Source organism: Microtus pennsylvanicus, chromosome 9 (genome assembly GCF_037038515.1).
Source record: "Microtus pennsylvanicus isolate mMicPen1 chromosome 9, mMicPen1.hap1, whole genome shotgun sequence".
NCBI lineage: Eukaryota > Metazoa > Chordata > Mammalia > Rodentia > Cricetidae > Microtus > Microtus pennsylvanicus.
The window spans coordinates 926,390-945,564 of NC_134587.1; the positions used below are offsets into that span (position 1 = coordinate 926,390).

A 19,175-nucleotide genomic window follows, 5' to 3' on the forward strand; every position below is an offset into this window, starting at 1 on the left:
TGAGGCCTTTATAGCCTGCCGGGTTACAAAGCGAGACACTGTCTCAAAAACCATAACCCAAAACTTTGTTTTTCCCAAACAATCAAATCCATTTTTTAAAACTAAAGAATAGAGAGGCATTATACTTCTTGCCAGAGGTTCACCTAGCACACACAAGGCTTGAGCCGGTACCCAGGAAAAAGAGTGGGAGCATAATGAAACAAACACCAGGATTTTTTTCCCTGCTAAAATATACTGGTGATTCTGGGTGTTTCTTTGTAGTTCCCTGTTGTGTATCAGCACAGGCATACGCCTTATTTGGGCCAGCTTTCCTGAAGGGCTGAAAATCAACCAGGCACTTTGTTGGCTCTGAACATTATGGGCAAAATACTAGCAATCAGTGTTGCTTTCCAACCATGTTCTCTTTTCTCATCTTGATTTCCCAGCCTAAGGAAATAATGTGATGGCAAGATTTCTATCTTAGCAGTGCCTTTTCTTAAACTCTGACTCATACAAAATGGCACTTGCCTCTTAAAAGGTAGCCATACTAGCTAGTCTGGTAAACATGCCGTTTTTAAAAAAGAAAAAAAAAACAAAAACAAAAAACCCTAACAAATGAAGTCCTAAAACTAAATTGCACAAAAGAAGGGGAGGAGAAAAAAAAAGCGCTTCTTGTGAGAAGGATGTCCATGAAAAAAGCCAACTGGGCTAAGCCATTAAAAAAGCACAGCCCTTTTTAAAAGTGTATTCGTCATAAGCGCAGCAGGAGCTGGCTTCTGTCTAGCTGTTGATACCCCAAGGCAGTGCCCAAGTGCCTGGAAGACAGTTTTTGTCAGCAGGTTCAATATAACATGAAAGCCATCCTTGGCAGAGTTCAGTGGTCCTGTTAGCGGAGGCTGCTGCTGCTGCTGGCCTGGGAGCTGCCCATACCGGGGTGATCTGGACTATGTCGGTTCTGGAGGAGACAGGAAAGGGGGAAGAACATTTAGAAATGCAAAGACAGACCTGGCTGGACATACTGCAAGCCTTTAATCCCAGGGCTTTGGAGAGAGCCAGAGGCAAGACTATCTCTGAGAAGCCAGACTGCTCTATATAATGAGTTCTAGGCCAGCTAACCAAGCCTATATCTCAAGGCTCTCTTAAAAAAAAAAAAAAAAAAACTTAAAGATTAAAGGTGTGGAGGCAGAGGCAGGCGGATCTCTGTGAGTTTGAGGCCAGCCTGGTCTACAAGAGCTAGTTCCAGGACATGTTCCAAAACTACAGAGAAACCCTGTCTTGAAAAAACAAAAACCAAAAACAACAAAAAAACCTTAATACAAGATAAGCCTGCTTAGCATAGACTTGTAACTTCTTGCAACTGCTTAGGAGACAGGTAGGAGGGTTGCAATAATTTTAAAAGACTAGATCTGGCTCAGTGTGTAGGGCACTGCCTCAAAGAGAAAAAGAACAAGAGAACTAGCCTTGGCCAGTACTGGAAAAAACAAATGTTTGCCCTGGGTTTTCAATCTCGGGTCCAACTTGAGGCAAAGGGTTCTATTTAAGAAGGCTGACAAGGAAGCTGGAGAGATGGCTCCAGTTATGAGCATGTACTGTCTTGTGGAAAACCCAAGTTCAGTTCCCAGCACCCCCACAGGATGGTGACTCCAGCTCCAAGGCTGCCCTCTCCTGGTCTCTGTGGGGCACTGTACTTGTGTAAGGAAACACCTGTATATGTAAATTAAACACAAAACAAAAATGGCTACATGGAAAACTCAACAGGCGCTAAGATAGCCCTCTACCTTCTTCTTCTTCTTTTCTTTCTTTTTCCTTTTCCGTTCAGGATCCTCTTCTTTTTTCTTTTTCTTCTTTTTGTGATCTGAATCAGATGGCGTTTCTGCAGGAGACATTAAGAGCCTGTTGAGCATAAGATCTATTGCTGTGAACGCTTAAGGCTGCAGGAAACCCAGCACCAAGGGGCACTGCTTTTTTTCCTGAGTTCAGAAAGGATATAGAGGTGTTGGTAGAGCAGCTGCTAAGTCACTGCTTGTCCAAGAAATGTCAAGACATGAGCTTCTTGGGGAAATCTGGGCATCCCGAGGAACTAAGTGCTTCTCACCTGGGGGGACAGGATCCTGGGTGCGGCTCTGTTTATGCTTGTGCTTGTTCTTCTTCTTGGGGGGCTGGATGTGCATCAGACGGCACTGCTCTGGCAACTGAGGGGACAAGAGAATCCAGGTGAATAGAGGAAACTGGGCAGAAAACTTCCGCTGTGCCTTTTAGGCCTTCCCAAGAAGGGACTCACCGGGCCAGTATGGAGGCGGAAACCAGACAGCATGGTCCCTGTGATTGGATTAAAGGAGCTACTAAGAATAGGAGGTTTCTCGATGAGGGAGCGGAGGCTGCTGTTGTCATGGGAGCCAGGGAGGTCGATCATCCCTGGCAGGTCAGGCAGGAAGTTACTTAGCTTCTCCTTCACCTTCTTCCCACAGAACTTATTATAGGCCTGTTCCAGGTTGTAGTGTGTGATTAAATTGGTGCTGCCCGTCAGCTCTGTGCTGCCTAGAAAACAGCAATAATGAACTTATATACCAAAAGCAGATGATAGGGTTTGGTTTGTTTGGTTTTTTGTTGCCACTAACTCAGAAGGTATAAAACTTGAAGACAATTCTGAAGCCATTTCTGACAATTCTGAGCCCTCTCAGTCTCAGCAGTAATGCTCCCCCTTCCCCGTGGGAACCAAGGACCTAATAATTGCCCACACACGTACTGAAATGTTGGGAACGTTCCATCATCTCCCTGAGTCCTTGTGAATGTTCTCCAAATAGAACTCAGTTATTGAACAGGGGCAAGATAACCCTTAGGTGTTGACTCAAGTCACTGATGTTTTGACTCAGTCCCTGGGAAAAGGGCAAAGTGACCCTCAGATGTTCCCTCTTACCTCACCTGATCTGGCAACCACTCTCCAGCCAATTATTGGTAATAGCCCTTTTGAATAAGCCAATCGTAATAGTTAAAGAACAACCCCCCAGACACACCCCTTCCTTCTGTGGTTTTTCCCTTTAACAGTAACCTGTACCAGCCATATGGGGTCTTTCTAGCCTCCCAAACGCTGGAAGACCCTGTCATGACAGAATTAATAAAATCCTCATGCTTTTACATCAGCTGTGGTGTGAGAGACGGTCTCTGGGGGGCGACTCCTCCTCGGTGATTAGACTCTAGGGTCCAACAAACGAACTGAAGGAAAAAACAGTTTTTAGGTTTACTTTATGTATATTTATTTTGCCTATATGTATACATGTGTACCATGTGTGTGTGTGGTGCCTGCAGAGATCAGAAGAGGGGTTAGATCTCCTAGAAGTACAGATGGTTATGAGCTGCCCTAGGAACTGAACCTGGGTCTTTTACAAGGGCAACCCATACTCCTAATTGTTGAGCCATCTCTCCAGCCCCATTTAGGACTATATTTTAATACTAATGAGGAATCTATTAAAAACAAAAACTATTGTCTTAGTCACTGTTCTATTGCTATGAAGAGACATGATCATGGCAACTCTTAAAACTGAGAAAGCACTTAATTAGGGTCTTGCTTACAGTTTCAAGGCTTAATTCATTATCATGGTGGGCAGGACAACGGCAACATGGTGCTGGAGGAGAGTCTAGACCTGGCATGTCACCCCCAGTGACAGACTTCAACAAGGTCATATCTCCTAACTCTTCTAATCTATTCAAGGAGTTGCACTCCTTGGTGACTAAACATTAAAATATATGAGCCTTTGGAGGCTATTATTCAAAACACAATTTTAGAATTCCAACACTTAGAATTTCAGATTTTGGAGCATTCCAGACTTCACATTTCTGGATTTGGGATGTGTAACTAGTAAAATCTATGCAAATATTCTGAAAAACTCGAAACATTTTAGATAATAGACATTAAGGCTATAAAAACTTAATAGTCAGATGCAGCGGCGCACACCCGTAAGCCTGGAATGCCAGCACTCAGGAGGCTGAGGCAAGACAGCTCCATTCAAGGCTAGCTTGGGCTGTGTAGTGATTCTGTCTCAAACACCCCCAACTCGGGAACAGTCAATAAACACAAATATTAAACTGTGGGCTAGAGGAATGGAACAAATGGAGCTAAGTAGAATAGAGCTGGAACCCAGCTTTAATAGGAAGACTAGTCACCATAGGAAAACAGATTTTGTGAGGGCTGGAGAGATGGCTCAGTGGTTAAGAGGATTGCCTGCTCTTCCAAAGGTCCTGAGTTCAATTCCCAGCAACCACATGGTGGCTCACAACCATCTGTAATGGGGTCTGGTGCCCTCTTCTGGCCTGCAGACATACACACAGACATAATATTGTATACATAATAAATAAATAAATATTAAAAAAAAAAGAAAACAGATTTTGTGGCTGTGACTACCTTGTGACCAATACATTTATTCTTCATGATACCAAGTATTACTTAGGAAGGGCTACTCAATGAAAAGATGAGCAACCAGAATTCTAATACTAGCTGTCCTCTCTGTTGCTCTTTCCTTTTAACTATGTAATGGGATAATAGCTTTGTGTTTCACTGCTTTTTTAAAGATTTATTTATTATGTATACAGTGTTCTGTTTGCATGTATGCTTGCAGGCCAAAAGAGTGAACCAGATCTCATTATAGATGGTTGTAAGCCACCATGTGGTTGCTGGAAATTGCCTCTCACAACTGGCACTGCCTTCTGCTTGCCAGGGTGTCTCCTTCCAGATGAGAAGGAACTTAGTGCTTTTCATAATCTCTAAACAAACTGATCAAAGTGGCACACACCAGTAAACCCAGCATCCAGGAAGAGGGGTAGGAAGCTCAGGAGCTGATGCTTATCCTTGGCTACACTAGTTTGAGGCCATCCCGGGTGACACTAGACTGCATCAAAGGGGGAATTAAGAAAGTAAGTATCAGGGGCTGGCTAGCTGGCTCAGCACATGACCCAGATTGCATGCCCTGCACCCACACAGCTGACAGGCATTTGTATGTCATTCCAGTTCCAGGGAATCTGATGCCTTCTCTGACTTCCATGGGTACCAGACCACACATGTCACATACACACATGAAGAAAAACATTCATACATATAAAATAAACTCAAAAAATACAGACATGAGTTTAACTTCTATTTAAACTGCTAGTTCTCTGAAAATGACTTATAAACTTCTTTCAGAAGCCATGGCTCCTGAAAACAAATCCTGAAATGTCAATCCTATGCAGATTCATTTTTTTCTCTCCTTGAAATTCTAAATCCTGCTCACATCACTATGGCCTCTTCCAGTTATTGGACCTAACATTCTGTAATACATTCTGTAAGTGTAGAAAACAATATTTTTTGTTGTTATTTTGAGACAGGGCTTCTCTGTAGCTTTGGAGCTAGTCTTGGAATGTCAAACCAGGTTGGCCTTGAACGCACAGAGCTCCGCCTGCCTCTAACCCCACCCCCTCCTCTCAGTGCTGGGATTAAAGCCTTGCTTGCCACCACTGCCTGATGAAAACAATACTTCTTAGTTAAAACAAAATTTAAAACAGTGGTAGAGTGCTTGTGTAGCAATGTGGAAGGCCTTGGCTGATTCTCAGTCCTGGGAGTTCGAGAAGGAAACTGCTACCTAAATTCCCATAATACATGGTGGTGCATGCTTTTAATTTTAATTTCAGTACTCGGAGGCATAGGCAGGCGAGTCTGGTTTACAAAACAAGTTCCAGAACAGTCATAGCTACACAGAAAAACCCTACTTTGAAAAACAAACAAACAAATCGTGGTACTTGAGCCTAATACTATTTTTTAATTGATTCTTTTAAAGATTTACTTTATTTCTTATTTTATTTTTTGTTTTTCTGAGACAGGGTTTCTCTGTAGTTTTGGAGCCTGTCCTGGAACTAGCTAGCTCTTGTAGACCAGGCTGGCCCCGCCTCTGCCTCCTGAGTGCTGGGATTAAAGGCATGAGCCACCACTGCCCAGTTTAAGATTTACTTTATATTGTATGTATGAGTATTTTCCTGCATGCATGCCTGTTTGCCACATGCATGCTTGATGCCTATGGAAGTGATGAGCCTGTGAGCACATGCAAGAACACGGGCTCCTAACCACTGAGCCAGCTCCAGCTTTTTAAAAATTGATTCATTAAATTTTTTTTTTGAGACAGAGCCTCTCTTGTTTTGGATGACTTGTAATTCACTATGTAGACAAAGTTGGCCTCAAACTCGGAGAGATCTACCCTGTTTCTGCCTCCCAAGTGCTGGAATTAAAAATATGAACTCAGATTAAAAGATTTATTTTTACCATATCTGTGTGTATATGTGTCTGTGCTGTGTGAATGTATTCCACATACCATTTGAGCACCTGTGGAGGCCCAGCAGAGGGTGCTGGATTCCACCAGGAGCAGGAGCAAAGGAGAACTGTGAGGCTCCCCATGTGGGTTCTGGGAACCTCATAACCTTGGAGCCATCTCTCCAACTCCCCTGTAGCTAAGACTGGCCTTGAACTTTTGATGGAGCCAAGGATGCCCTTGGACTCCTGATCTTCCCGTCTACACCTCCCAAAGCTCTGAGATTATAGACTTGTACCACCATGCCTGGTCCCCAGAACTCCTAAGCATAAACTCTACCAGCTGAGGTACATCTCCAGCCTTCCAATTCATAGTTTTATTCCAACTTAGCTTTGGAGCCTCATCAACCACTATTCTTCCATGCAAAATTAATCTCAATCTCTCTCTTTCTCTCTTTCTCTCTCTCTCTCTCTCTCTCTCTCTCTCTCTCTCTCTCCTTCCTTCCTTCCTTCCTTCCTTCCTTCATTTTTCCTTTTTAAGGTTTTGCTGTCCTGTAACTCTGTAGACCAGACTGGCCTCAAACTCAGAGATCTGTCTGCCTCTGCCTCCTGAATGCTGGGATTAGAGGTGTGCACTACCTCTGGCCTGGCTGACATCTTCTTCTTTTTTTTTTTTAAAATATTTATTTATTTATTATGTATACAAATTCTGTCTGTGTGTATGCCTACAGGCCAGAGGAGGGCACCAGACCCCATTACAGATGGTTGTGAGCCATCATGTGGTTGCTGGGAATTGAACTCAGAACCTTTGGAAGAGCAGGCAGTGCTCTTAACCTCTGAGCCATCTCTCCAACCCTGACATCTTATTCTTGATGTCATTTTGGCTAACAGCACATTTTGAAAACCTAAGATGTGTGAAGCGTAACTACAAAGTAATAAGACTGATACTAACAAGAATACAAGCACAATCCTTAAACCATATATTTTAAATCTCAAAAACAAGAATCTCCACTTCTCACACTCATCCCTCCCAGCATTTGTCTCTAATGGAAATTCAGTATTTGTCAACTGATTTACAGAAACAGCTACAATCAGAACAGATAATGCAAAAGATAAAGAAACTACTGGAGGAAGGTGGGCCTGGTGGTACAGAGTGAGGTGGATCTCATTGAGTTCAAGACCGACCAGTCAGGACTACAGTGAATTCCAGGCAAGCCTGAGCCACACAGTGAGCCTCTGTCTCAACAAAACAAAACGAAACAAAACAGTCACAACTAAAATAAAACTTCTGCAAGACAAATGTCACTAAAGCACAGTCTTTATGCTGCAGTTTGTCAATTACAAAATACAATACAAATAAGAATACAGACGATACCTATCTAAAAGGGCTACAATAAATACTACACATTGCTACACACGTCTCCCGAGTTCCAAACAACGGCTCAGGCTGTGACCGAGTCACGGACGGCGGACAGCGCCCAAACCCACCCCACGAAGGCGAGCCCCTCACCTGGCAACTCTCGCATCAGGTAGAAGGGGCCGCTCCCAGCAGCCGACTTGTCTGCGCCCGCGGGGGCCGAGCTCGCGGGCGGCGGCGGGGCCGCGCCTGGACCCCCTCCCGGAGGAGGCGGAGGCGGCGGGGGCGGCTTCCCGGGCCCGAAGCCCAGGGCGCTCGGGGGCGGTGGGGGGTCGGCTTGAGCTCCGAACAGTGCCGTGAAGTTCTCCATGGCACCCTCGGCTCCCGGGTTACCCGGGATCCGGCGTCAGCGACGTTTATTGGACAGCGCTCTCGCAGGGTCCCACCCTCGTTCTCTAAGGACTTCCCGTCATTGGATACAATAGGCCACGCCTACCGACTTCCGGCGACCACTTCCGTCGCTTTAAGAGACGGTTCGGGAGGTGGGTCTCAGTCTTATAGCCAATAAAATGACTCAGGTGGAAAAGGGACAACCCTACGGACCAATAGACTACCCAACTCACTTTCTGGTTAATCGCAGCGCCCAATAAGACATCTACATCCGGGTCCGGAGGCGTTGCCTCTGCTCTCCCGCCCAATAGAAGCCTCGCTGTCGAGGGGCGGCGGAGGGACGAGCCGGGGGCGGGACGGAGCCGGCGAGGGACCGGGCCGGGAAGATGGCTGTCCTCGCGCCTCTGATCGCCTTGGTGTACTCGGTGCCGCGGCTTTCTCGATGGCTGGCCCGGCCCTATTGCCTGCTGTCCGCGCTGCTGTCCGCCGCGTTCCTCCTCGTGAGGAAACTGCCGCCGATCTGCAGCGGTCTCCCCACGCAGCGCGAGGATGGCAATCCGTGTGACTTTGACTGGGTGAGCGCCCCCTGCCTCGGTAGCTCCCGACCTTGACCATCCCCGCGCCCGCGGGTGCACGGGAAAGTGTGGGGGGACATTTTGGGAACCTCCTGGCTTAAGATGGAGAAACAGAATCCAGGATTTCCTCCACACAGGAACGGTGTTCTACAGGGTTGCCAGGCTTCCCGGGGCGCCGGCGAGGAAGACAGACCAGTAGTAGAAATACCGTTTTTCTATCTATCTGTCTATCATCTATCTATCTATCTATCTATCTATCTATCTATCTATCTATCTATCCATCCATCCACCTATATCTATCATGTATCATGTGTCTGTCATCTATCTATCTATCTATCTATCTATCTATCTATCCATCCATCTATCTGTCTATATCTATCCTTCTATCTATTTATCTATCTATCTGTCATCTGTCTGTCTGTTTGGCAAATTGATCTCAGTGTAGTTAGACAACTTTCCCAAGGTCACACAGTGCTCAGAAAGTGCTGCCTTACCCCGTTCAATTCTGATAGGCCGGCCCACTTAGGTCGCTAACTCAAAATGACTCAGGTGGAAAAGCAACCACACGACTGCCCAGACACTGTAACTGCACACCCTATCATCTTCGGGGGGGGGGGGGGGGTAGAGAAACAGGGAAGGCTACAAAAACACGAGGCAGGGAGGGGGGGCAATAATTTCAGAACAATTAACAATGCTGTGAAGGTAGTGGACATAGAGCTAATATTCCTTTCCTGTACAAATATTTATGTTACAATGGCAGTGACCCAAACTCAAGGCTGGAAGGGTTTACTATAACCTTGGGTAAGCCTCGTTTCTTTCTTCAGACACTTCTGGGACTCTCAAACAAGATTATTAACTTTGTTTACATTAAAGATACCAGGGGCTGGAGAGATGGCTCAGAGGTTAAGAGAACTGACTGCTGTTCCGGAGGTCCTGAGTTCAATTCCAGCAACCACATGATGACACACACCCATCTATAATGAGATCTGGTGCCCAGAACACTATATACATAATAAATAATTTAAAAAAAAAAGATACCATACTTTTGCCAGGATTTGTGTTGTACCCCATTGGTCCTAGCACTCTGGAGACAGAGGCAGGTGGATCTCTGTGAGATTGATGTAGACTCTTCTGGTCTGTATCACACATTCCAGGTCAGACTGTCTCAAAATGACACCACACCAAAACCCTACTTTCCTTTGTACCTTATAAGTTGTAACACTACCAGGTGCCTCTTAAGAATCGCCTTATGAAACTGGGTGGTGGTGGCGCAAGTCTTTAATGCCAGCACTTGGGAGGCAGAAACAGGTGGATCTTTGTGAATTTGAGGCCAGCCTGGTCTACAGAGTGAGTTCCAGGACAGCCAGGGCTACACAGTGAAACCCTGTCTCAAAAAAACAAAAACAAACTGTAGCACAATTAATAAAAACCCAGAGACAGAAGCTGGAGTTCAACCTGAAAGTCAGAAAAGCAAAACAGCCAGCCACTCTTAGCTCTACCTCAGTCAGAAATGGCGATCCTGCCTCCAGGGAATCTAGAAGGAGACCACATCTGAGAGCTCTCTTATATCCCTCTCTCAGGCTAGAATTAAAGGTGTGTGTCACCACTGCCTGGTCTGTAAGGCTGATCAATGCCGCTGTTTTACTTTCTGATCTTTAGGCAAGCTTTCTTTATCACAATACAAATGAAATATCACTACAACAAACCTCTGATAATCCAAATTGGGTTCCTAGTGCCCACATCAGGAGTCTCATGGCTGCCTGTAACTCCAGGTTTAGAAGTCTTTTTCAGGCACCTACATTCAATTGCACATACCCGAACATACCACCCTGCTTTTGAAATAGTTTTAAGAAGACCTCAACTTGGCTGGGTGCTGGTGGCACATGCCTTTAATCCTGGCACTCAGGGAGCAGAGACAGGTGGACCTCTATAAGTTCAAGGACAATCTGGTTTACAGAGCTCCAGGACAGACTCTAAAGCTACAGCAAAATCCTGTCTGGAAAACAAAACAGAAGAAGACCTTAACTCTAGGGGCTTGATAGATGGCTGAGTGGTTTAGAGCACTGGCTACTCTTCTAGAGGTTCCTCACACCGACATGTCGGTTTGCAGCTCTCCGTAATCCAGTTCTAGCACTCACCTCTGGTCTGTGAGTACTAGACACGCAGTGCACTTAGATACATTCAGGTAAACCACTAATTCATGTAAAATGAAGATAATTCTTTAAAAACAAACACACATCAAACTCTCCATACTGACCAGCTGTGAAACTTTCTTAATGAACTATGAGTCCCAGTTTGGCGTGAGTAGACTCCTGAAAGATTAAAGGAGCCAGGCTATGCCCGCAAAAGTGGAGCTCTGCCTGTAGTCCTTACTGAAAGATTAAAGGAGCCAGGCTATGCCCGCAAAAGTGGAGCTGTGCCTGTAGTCCTTACTGGCCTGGAACTGACGTCAACTAAGACAGGTTTGAGCTTTAGGCTTTTCTCCTGCTCTACCCTCCAGAATGCAGGGTTCACATGTGTGCAGTACTTCCTGTGGGCTCACTCTGTGTATCCTGAAGGAGCAAAACAATAAAAGTTTGAGATTCACTGGTAGTGCACATCTGTACTGTCAGCATCTGGAAGGCGGGGCCAAGGAGATTACAAGTTTAAAGTAGACCAACATAGGGGGCTGGGCGCCACCCTGACCTATAAAACATTCTTGAAAACAAACAAAATTAAAAACATATAACCTAAACTATATAGCAAGATCCTTTCTCAAAACCAAATGATAAAAAAGAATCCAGCCCTTGAGAGGCTGAGGGGGGAGGAGCATAGTGAGTTTGAAACCGCCCTGGACAGCACAGTGAGAAGAAGGAAGAAGTGAGTCTGGCATGTTGTCTAACCTCCACATGGGTGCTGTGGCTCGGGTGGTGATGTGCCACTACAATCCTGGTGCCTTAGAGGCTGAGGTAGAATTGCCTGGGCAAGATAGTGAGAGCAAGTCTCAAGGACAGAAGTGGGGATGGAGGGAAAAGAGGAAACCCAAAGGTCGGATTCGCTCAAAGACACATGCAGTTGCCAAGGGTGGACTCTGAACCTGGCTCTTTTGACTTGTTGGTCCCACTACACCTCAGCCAGCTCCAGTTATCTTTTATTACCAGCCCAAGCTGGATTTCTTGCTTTGCATTTTGCATTCTGCCCTCTGTCCCATCAGCCTCATTCACCACGTGGCTGTGACTGATTGTCTTCCAGAGAGAAGTGGAGATTCTGATGTTCCTCAGTGCCATCGTGATGATGAAGAACCGTAGATCCAGTAAGCCGACCTGCTTTGTACTGCTGGGGGTTAGGACTCTGGCCCTGCAAAAGCTCCCTTCTAGTGGTAGAGGAGAGGAGCCTTATTTAATGAACTAGTTCCACATTTCCTGCCTGGGGCTAGTTTGACGGTGGACTTCTGTGTCCTCTCACCCCGTTCCCACTTGTAAGTGCCCCAGGAGGAGGGACAAAGAGTGGGAGCCCTGCGCCCAGCCTGACTCTGGTCTCTCTGTCCCAGTCACCGTGGAGCAGCATGTAGGTAACATCTTCATGTTTAGTAAAGTGGCCAACGCGATCCTTTTCTTCCGCCTGGATATTCGAATGGGTCTACTGTACCTCACACTCTGCATAGGTGAGAAACTGCATTTATTATGTTAAGGTTCTATAATTAATATTTGGAATAGTAAAGATCTTTGATAAAGGCTTGATTTTTGAGAACCAGGTTCCAATCTTTATCTTACACCTAATGAATTATATTTGTAGCTTTTAATTATATGTATCCGGTAAGTATTTACTTGGACAGTACTTTAAGAAGAATATATGCTGGTGATCTATGTAGACATATGTATTCTTTGGTGTCTGAAATACTAAGTGGGTTTGCAAATCTGTAAGAGACCCCATATGTTATCTCTGACATGCATGTTAACTCTGTGCTCAGTGTTCCTGATGACCTGCAAGCCCCCCCTGTACATGGGTCCTGAGTACATCAAGTACTTCAGCGATAAAACCATTGACGTGAGTATCCTGCTTCTGTCGCTTTGGCTCCTGCTGTGTGGGTTGTGCTCGCTGTTCATAAAGATGTTGCTTGAGGACAGCAGTCAGTACCTGGGCTTGGCGGTGCACGTCTGCTACACTGGTAGCCGAGAGGCTGGGGCAGAGCTGCTGCAGGAACTGTTTCCTGCTTGTTTGTTTCCTCATTTTTGTTTTTTAGACAAGATTTCTCTATATAGCGTTGCCTGTTCTGGAACTCCCTCCATAGAGCAGACTGGCCTCGAAAGAAGAGATCCGCCTTGCTCTGCCTCCCAGATGCTGGGATTAAAGGTGTATGCCCCCCCTCATCCAGTGGATGGCTGCAAGTTTCAGGCCAGTGCAGGTTTCTAGTGAGTGCCAGGGCAGCCCCAGCTACATAGTAAGAGTCTGTCTCAAAGGAAAGGCTGGTAGGCAGGTGAGTTGGCTCATCAGGTGAAAGTGTTTGCCACATAAGCCTGACAACCTGAGCTGGGTCCCTGGAACCCATGGAAAGGTAGAGGAGGGAACCCACTCCCCAGAGTTGTCCTCGATAGATATATGATAGATAGATTGATTGATAGATAGATAGATAGATAGGTAGATAGATAGAATGATTGATAGATAGATAGAATGATTGATAGATAGATAGATAGATAGATAGATAGATAGATAGATGATAGATAGGTAGGTAGGTAGATAGATAGATGGAAAGGTAGAGGAGGGAACCCACTCCCCAGAGTTGTCCTCGATAGATAGATAGATAGATAGATAGATAGATAGATAGATAGATAGATAGATTGATAGATAGATAGAATGATTGATAGATAGATGATAGATAATAGATCAATGATAGATGGATGGATAGATAGATAGATAGATAGATAAACTTTTAAAAGAAAAAGTTCAGTGGATAAAAAGAAGGTCCTTGCTGCCAAACCTCTGTCTTCAGTCTGGAAAGAGAAAACTGTAAGTGGGCAGTGGCCTGTGTGCCTATACCCACATAAGAAATGTAATTAAAAAATTTTTAGGTTATTTAAAAAAAATGGCCATTTCGCTTATGGTAGAGTGCGTGCCTCACATGTGTGAGGCACTGGATTCAGTCTTTGGTACAACAAACCTGGAAAGGTTGTCAGGGCGCTGGTTTGTTGTGGGGAAGGCGTTAGCCACAGGTCTGAACCTTCTCATGCCCAGCTGTTTGAGCCTAGCCTCTCTTCCTTCTGTGTGGCAGGAGGAGCTGGAGCGGGACAAGAGGGTCACTTGGATCGTGGAGTTCTTTGCCAATTGGTCTAATGATTGTCAGTCATTTGCTCCCATCTATGCTGACCTTTCCCTCAAGTGAGTATGCAGGGTGAAGCCTGTCAAAAATGGAAGCGCGGTGCCTGCCTTCCTTTACTCTAATTTAGCACATCCACAGTTCTTTCCCCCTTTCTTACCTAGTTATCTGTATTTCCAGTTCCCTTGATCCATCCCAGTATTTTTCAGCATGTTAAATAGTGTATGTTTTTGCAGGTACAACTGTCCAGGGCTCAATTTTGGGAAGGTAGATGTTGGACGCTATACTGATGTTAGCACGCGGTATGTAGATACCTGGGAAGAGGGTCGGAGCTGAGACTTTCTTAGAGTGATGTAAGTGATGTACAAAGTCCTCTCTGGCCTTGTAGGTACAAAGTGAGCACGTCACCCCTCACCAAACAACTCCCTACCCTGATCCTGTTCCAAGGTGGCAAGGAGGTTATGCGGCGGCCACAGATTGACAAGAAAGGACGAGCTGTCTCATGGACCTTTTCTGAGGTACATAAAAAAAATGGGCAGTGGTTTGGAGAAGGATACAGCAGTGAATGGGCTCTGTAGTTAGTCTGGGTTTAATCCTGAATTCTGCCCTTGCCCACCAGTTTTGAGGGTGTTGATCAGTTACTGGATGTCACCTAATAAGTGGCTCTGCAGGTTCGTTACTTGCTTGCTGCTAATACTGAGGACAACCATAAAGGCATGCTCTGTGAGGTGCCTGTGGTCTGTAGGCAATGAGGTCCTCATCAGGACACTGGAGGCAGTAACAGCTGGCTCACAGTTGCATGTGTGTACATACAATGTTGGTACAAAAATTGACAGCTAATAGACACATAAATGCCAAAGAAAAGTTAGGGCAGATTTCTGCCCTCTGTTGTCTAGACTATGCTTAGCTAAATACTTCCTACTCCCCAGCTCTGAACTTTACCTTCCTACCTAGTATCTGATATTCATCACTTTCGCATAGGAGAATGTGATTCGAGAATTCAATCTGAACGAGCTCTACCAACGAGCCAAGAAGCTGTCAAAGGGTGGAGACAGTGTGTCGGAAGAGAAGCCTGTGGTCCCTGCTCCCGCTGCAGTGCCAGATGGGGAAAACAAGAAGGACAAATAGGACCCTTTGAGGCCCAATTCCAGCTATAACCACAATCCTTGCCTGAGGCTGTGGCCGTTTGTTTTCTCCTGTTTGACTGTGCCTGGGTTGGGACAGGGTGCCTTTTAAAGAAGCTTCTAGGGAACCATGAAGCAATGAAGGACTGTTCTACCCTGGCCAAGTGTTTCTGGAAGGGAGAGATGATCTCGTAGAGGTAGAAAAGGTTTCCCTCCAAGGTTGGATCAGTGTGTAAACTGCTTTTCAACACTTGGATATCACCAGGCTGTGGTTTCATTATTCCTCCTAGTGAGCCTGCAAAGCATCGACTAAATTAAACTCTAATATTAAATGTCAGAGTATGAAGCACTAGGAATTCTTCCTCAAGGAGCCGTTCTTCCTTTAGGCCTTTCTGGTTTGATCTGAAGCATTCATAAAACAATTAATCTTAAGGGATTGGTGAGATGGCCCAGTAGTTAAGGGCACTGGCTCTCCCGGAGGATGCCTAGCAGTCGCATGGGGCCCTGGATTGTCCGCATCTGTAGTCCAGGGACTCCAACATCACCTCCTAGCCTTGGCTGGCCCTGTATGCATGTGGTGCACGATCATCCATGAAGGCAGAACACCGAAAAGGGGTGTGTGTTGTAATTTAACCTTTAAGTGTCGCTGATCCCGATGAAAAACCTTCAACCAGAATTTCCATCGTTGGAAATAGAATTGAATGATCCGCCTGTATTGGGAACCGAGAGGAAGGACAATGTAAGCTTGAGAGTTTCTTTTGCGTTTTTGGGACCAGAAGAAAGCGCCAGGGCTGGGGCAGCCGTTTTCGCCTACTGTCCACACAGCTTTCCCTAATAAAGGGATTGTTATTTTGATTGCCTTGGTGTTTCTCCTTTATTAGAAAGTGGGCAGCTGCAAAGGGACTGCTCCGATTTTTGTTGTTGCTCTTTTTTGAACCTAAGATTGAACATTGAACTCAGGTACTCTAAGCCAAACACACCTCTAGAGCCCAATTAACTGTTTTTTTAAGTTTGTGGGTGAGGGTCTTGATCTGTTGGAGGGATTAACCTCTGAACCACCATCCCCTTGATTCACCTTAATACCTGAGAGTTACCTGAGACTAAAGGCGCCAGCTACTGCGCCTCGGTCGTAAATGGGCTGGGGTTCAAAGTCCACTTCCATAAAAGGCCACACCCTTTGGTTTCACCACGTGAGGACTTGGATCTCCAAGTTCGGTGCAAGTTAGCAAGTTTCTGTAGTCTGTACAAATGGCACGGAAATGCGGTGTAAACTTCACGTGGAATTGGTCCACCGATTCTGGAGTAGACGGTTTAGGTACAGAGAGTCCCTACCCGGCGCCAAGCCTTTTTTTGTTTTGTTTTGTTTTTGCTTTTTGTTTTCTCCCTGAGTCCCTCGTGCACGTCCCCTACGCAGCACAGGGTGGTTTGATCCGGTCCTCGGCACCGCCCCCACCCCCTTCTGATAGGCAGCGTGGTCGTGCTTGAAGGTCCCGCCTTCAGGTCACGTGGGTGCCTTTACCCGCGCTTCCTTCCCCGAGAGGTTTGTACTTGAAAGCCGGGATTTGGGGCTGTAACCTTGTCCTTCCGGTCTGCGTTGCCACCCTATCCTACCAGCGCCCCAGCCCCACATTGCATCTGCCTCCGGAGGTCCCCACCATGGCCCCTATCGGAAGAAAGAGGAAGGCCGCGCCGGCAGAGACTGTGGACAAGCGCGAGAAACTGGCGGAGGGCCCGGCGGTGGTCATTGAGCACTGGTGAGGGGCCGGGGAGTCGGGGGGGAGGGGGCGGACGGGAAGCCTAGACCCGGGCCGCTGGGACCACAGGCCCCGTCTGCAATCCCTGTGTCCGCAGCACGAGCTGACGCGTCTACGGGCGCCACGCTGCTGCCCTGAGCCAGGCTCTGCAGCTGGAGGCCCCAGAGCTGCCTGTGCAGGTGAACCCCTCCAAGCCGCGGAGGGGCAGCTTCGAGGTGACGCTGCTGCGCGCGGACAACAGTCGTGAGTGGAGGCCGCGATGGGGTTAGGGGCGGGAAATGAAACCCAAGCACCTATGACTGAGGGGATGGGGTAGTGGGTGCCATCATGATTTAGCTTTATCCGATCCTTCTCAGGTGCTGAACTCTGGACCGGTATAAAGAAGGGCCCGCCACGAAAGCTCAAATTTCCTGAGCCTCAAGAGGTGGTTAAAGAATTGAAGAAGTACCTTTCCTAAGATCGTTGGGCAGGGAGCCCCCATGCTGAGGTTTGCATCACGACGCAGGAACGCACATTGGGCAGACTGTGAAAGTCTTACACCTACAGCTATCTCACAGAGTAATCACCCATCTTTGGTGACTATTTTTTTTTTTTTTTTGGATTTTTCGAGACATGGTTTCTCCGTAGCTTTTGGTTCCTCTCCTGGAACTAGCTCTTGTAGACCAGGCTGGCCTCGAACTCATAGAGATCCACTTGCCTCAGCCTCCCGAGTGCTGGGATTAAAGGCGTGCACCACCGCCACCCGGCAGGTGACTATTTTAATTCCATGACTCTTGCAAATGTTACTGGTTCGACAATGTGACATGTCAGTTTTTTTTTTATATTTATTTATACAATGTTCTGTCTGTGTGCATGTCTGCAGACCAGAAGAGGGCACCAGACCTCATTACAAATGGTTGTGAGCCACCATGTGGTTGCTGGGAATTGAACTCAGGACCTTTGGAAGAGCAGGCAATGCTCTTAACCACTGAGCCATCTCTCCAGCCCCGACATGTCAGTTTCTGTGGTTAAGGTCTCTCCAGAATCTTTGCTGTTACTTAGCTTTACATGCACTTTTCTGGTTTTTGTAATAGTCTGTGTGATAAGATAGCATCCCCCCCCAACTCCCTTATTAGCTACGTGGACTTATTTTGTCCCTAGTGCTTCATACTGTGCTTTGACATGTTTTCTGCACTTGCATGTTGAGTGCACTCTGAATTTTGGGTTTTTGTGTGGCTAACCATAGCTGGGACTGTGCATGTCTCTCTTGGTCCTTGTGATTCCTGGAATCTACTCATGTTCCCTTATCTATTTGCAGCCTTCATTCCCTGGAGATGTTGAAGCATTTATGATAGTGCATGGCCAAACTTAAGCTATGTACCTGAAGCCACAGTTTCTTCCTCACCAGAAATGATGGTTCCGTTGTGAGGCAGCCCTTGTAAGAGTTATTTGGATTGGTTTAATAAAAGTTAAAGTGTCTGCGAGCATGGGTCAAATATAAATTTAGTCTTAAAAGGACGACACAACCGGCTTCATGGGTTGTTTGTTGTTGGTCTTTGTATTTTTCATAATGTAAAGTAACTTCTGTGTGGGAACTGTAGGGTCTATGGTAAAACGTGAGATGCTTTTAAAAAAACATGGATGTTGCTGTGTTTGGTGCTGTATGCCTGCAATCTCAGCACCTGGGAGACTGACAGGAAGACTGAAAATTCATGGCTAACCTGACCTACAAGACCAGATTGTTTTTTTGTAAAACAAAACAAAACTATAAAAATTTATTTATTTATTTATTATGTATACAGTGTTGTCTGCATATATGCCTGCAGGCCAGAAGAGGGCACCAGATCTCATTACAGATGGTTGTGAGCCACCATGTAGTTGCCAGAAATTGAACTCAGGACTTCTGGAAGAGCAGTGCTCTTAACCACCGAGCCATCTCTGCATCCCCCAAAGTAAAGTTTTTAAAGCAACTACTTTTAATCTACTTCTTGGAAGTGGTTATGGAGAGAACATCTTCTGGGCCCATTGAGGCTTTTGCTAGGCTTGTCATTCTGGCAGTGAGTAAGCCCCGTGGCTGGGCTTCATGGCCCACTGACACCAGCCACAGGGGCTGAGGCAGTTCAGTGCCAGCCTGGGCATTTGAGATCCCACTCATTCTGGTGCTCTATGTAAGATAGCTTCATTCCTTCGCAGACATCCTTTAAGTAGAACACAAACTGTCCCTGAATTTTCAGTGACTGTCAGATCTCTTGAACTGTGAAAGGCCTAGTCTTAACTATTCCTATATCTTAACTAGAGTTGGGGACCACAATTATTTTGTCACTGGAAAATGGATTACAAAGAAATAGCTCAGGTTCATAATTTTCTATCCATGGTATTGCTATTTATTTAACTTCTGCCTGGCACACAAACCTGGGGAAGGGAGATCAGTGCTGAGGAGGGGACATGTGCTT

General features: G+C 46.1%; 3 protein-coding genes across 4 annotated transcripts; 2 read left to right on the plus strand and 1 right to left on the minus strand.

The window, feature by feature from the left end:
- Positions 1–562: 562 nt before the first annotated feature.
- Positions 563–8,046, minus strand: Med19 (mediator complex subunit 19). Its single transcript, XM_075984700.1, has 5 exons — positions 7,761–8,046; positions 2,261–2,517; positions 2,075–2,171; positions 1,758–1,852; positions 563–934 (listed from the first exon to the last, which is right to left on the minus strand). The coding sequence occupies exons 1-5, from the start codon at positions 7,975–7,977 to the stop codon at positions 866–868; spliced, it is 735 nt and encodes a 244-aa protein (XP_075840815.1). The 5' UTR covers positions 7,978–8,046; the 3' UTR covers positions 563–865.
- A 283-nt stretch (positions 8,047–8,329) lies between these two features.
- Tmx2 (thioredoxin related transmembrane protein 2) lies at positions 8,330–15,844 on the plus strand. 2 transcript variants are annotated; one of them, XM_075984724.1, is made up of 8 exons: positions 8,330–8,572; positions 11,804–11,864; positions 12,102–12,215; positions 12,522–12,598; positions 13,821–13,927; positions 14,102–14,167; positions 14,254–14,383; positions 14,847–15,844. In XM_075984724.1, the coding sequence occupies exons 1-8, from the start codon at positions 8,384–8,386 to the stop codon at positions 14,991–14,993; spliced, it is 891 nt and encodes a 296-aa protein (XP_075840839.1). In that variant the 5' UTR covers positions 8,330–8,383; the 3' UTR covers positions 14,994–15,844. The 2 variants fall into 2 exon arrangements, with proteins under 2 accessions (XP_075840839.1, XP_075840840.1); XM_075984725.1 differs by lacking the exon at positions 14,847–15,844 and having other exon boundaries at positions 14,102–14,156; positions 14,254–14,379.
- Positions 15,845–16,492: 648 nt separating this feature from the next.
- Positions 16,493–18,206, plus strand: Selenoh (selenoprotein H). Its single transcript, XM_075984726.1, has 4 exons — positions 16,493–16,743; positions 16,841–16,986; positions 17,100–17,230; positions 18,041–18,206. Exons 1-3 carry the CDS (start codon positions 16,646–16,648, stop codon positions 17,198–17,200), a joined length of 345 nt encoding a protein of 114 aa, XP_075840841.1. The 5' UTR covers positions 16,493–16,645; the 3' UTR covers positions 17,201–17,230; positions 18,041–18,206.
- The last annotated feature ends 969 nt before the right edge of the window (positions 18,207–19,175 follow it).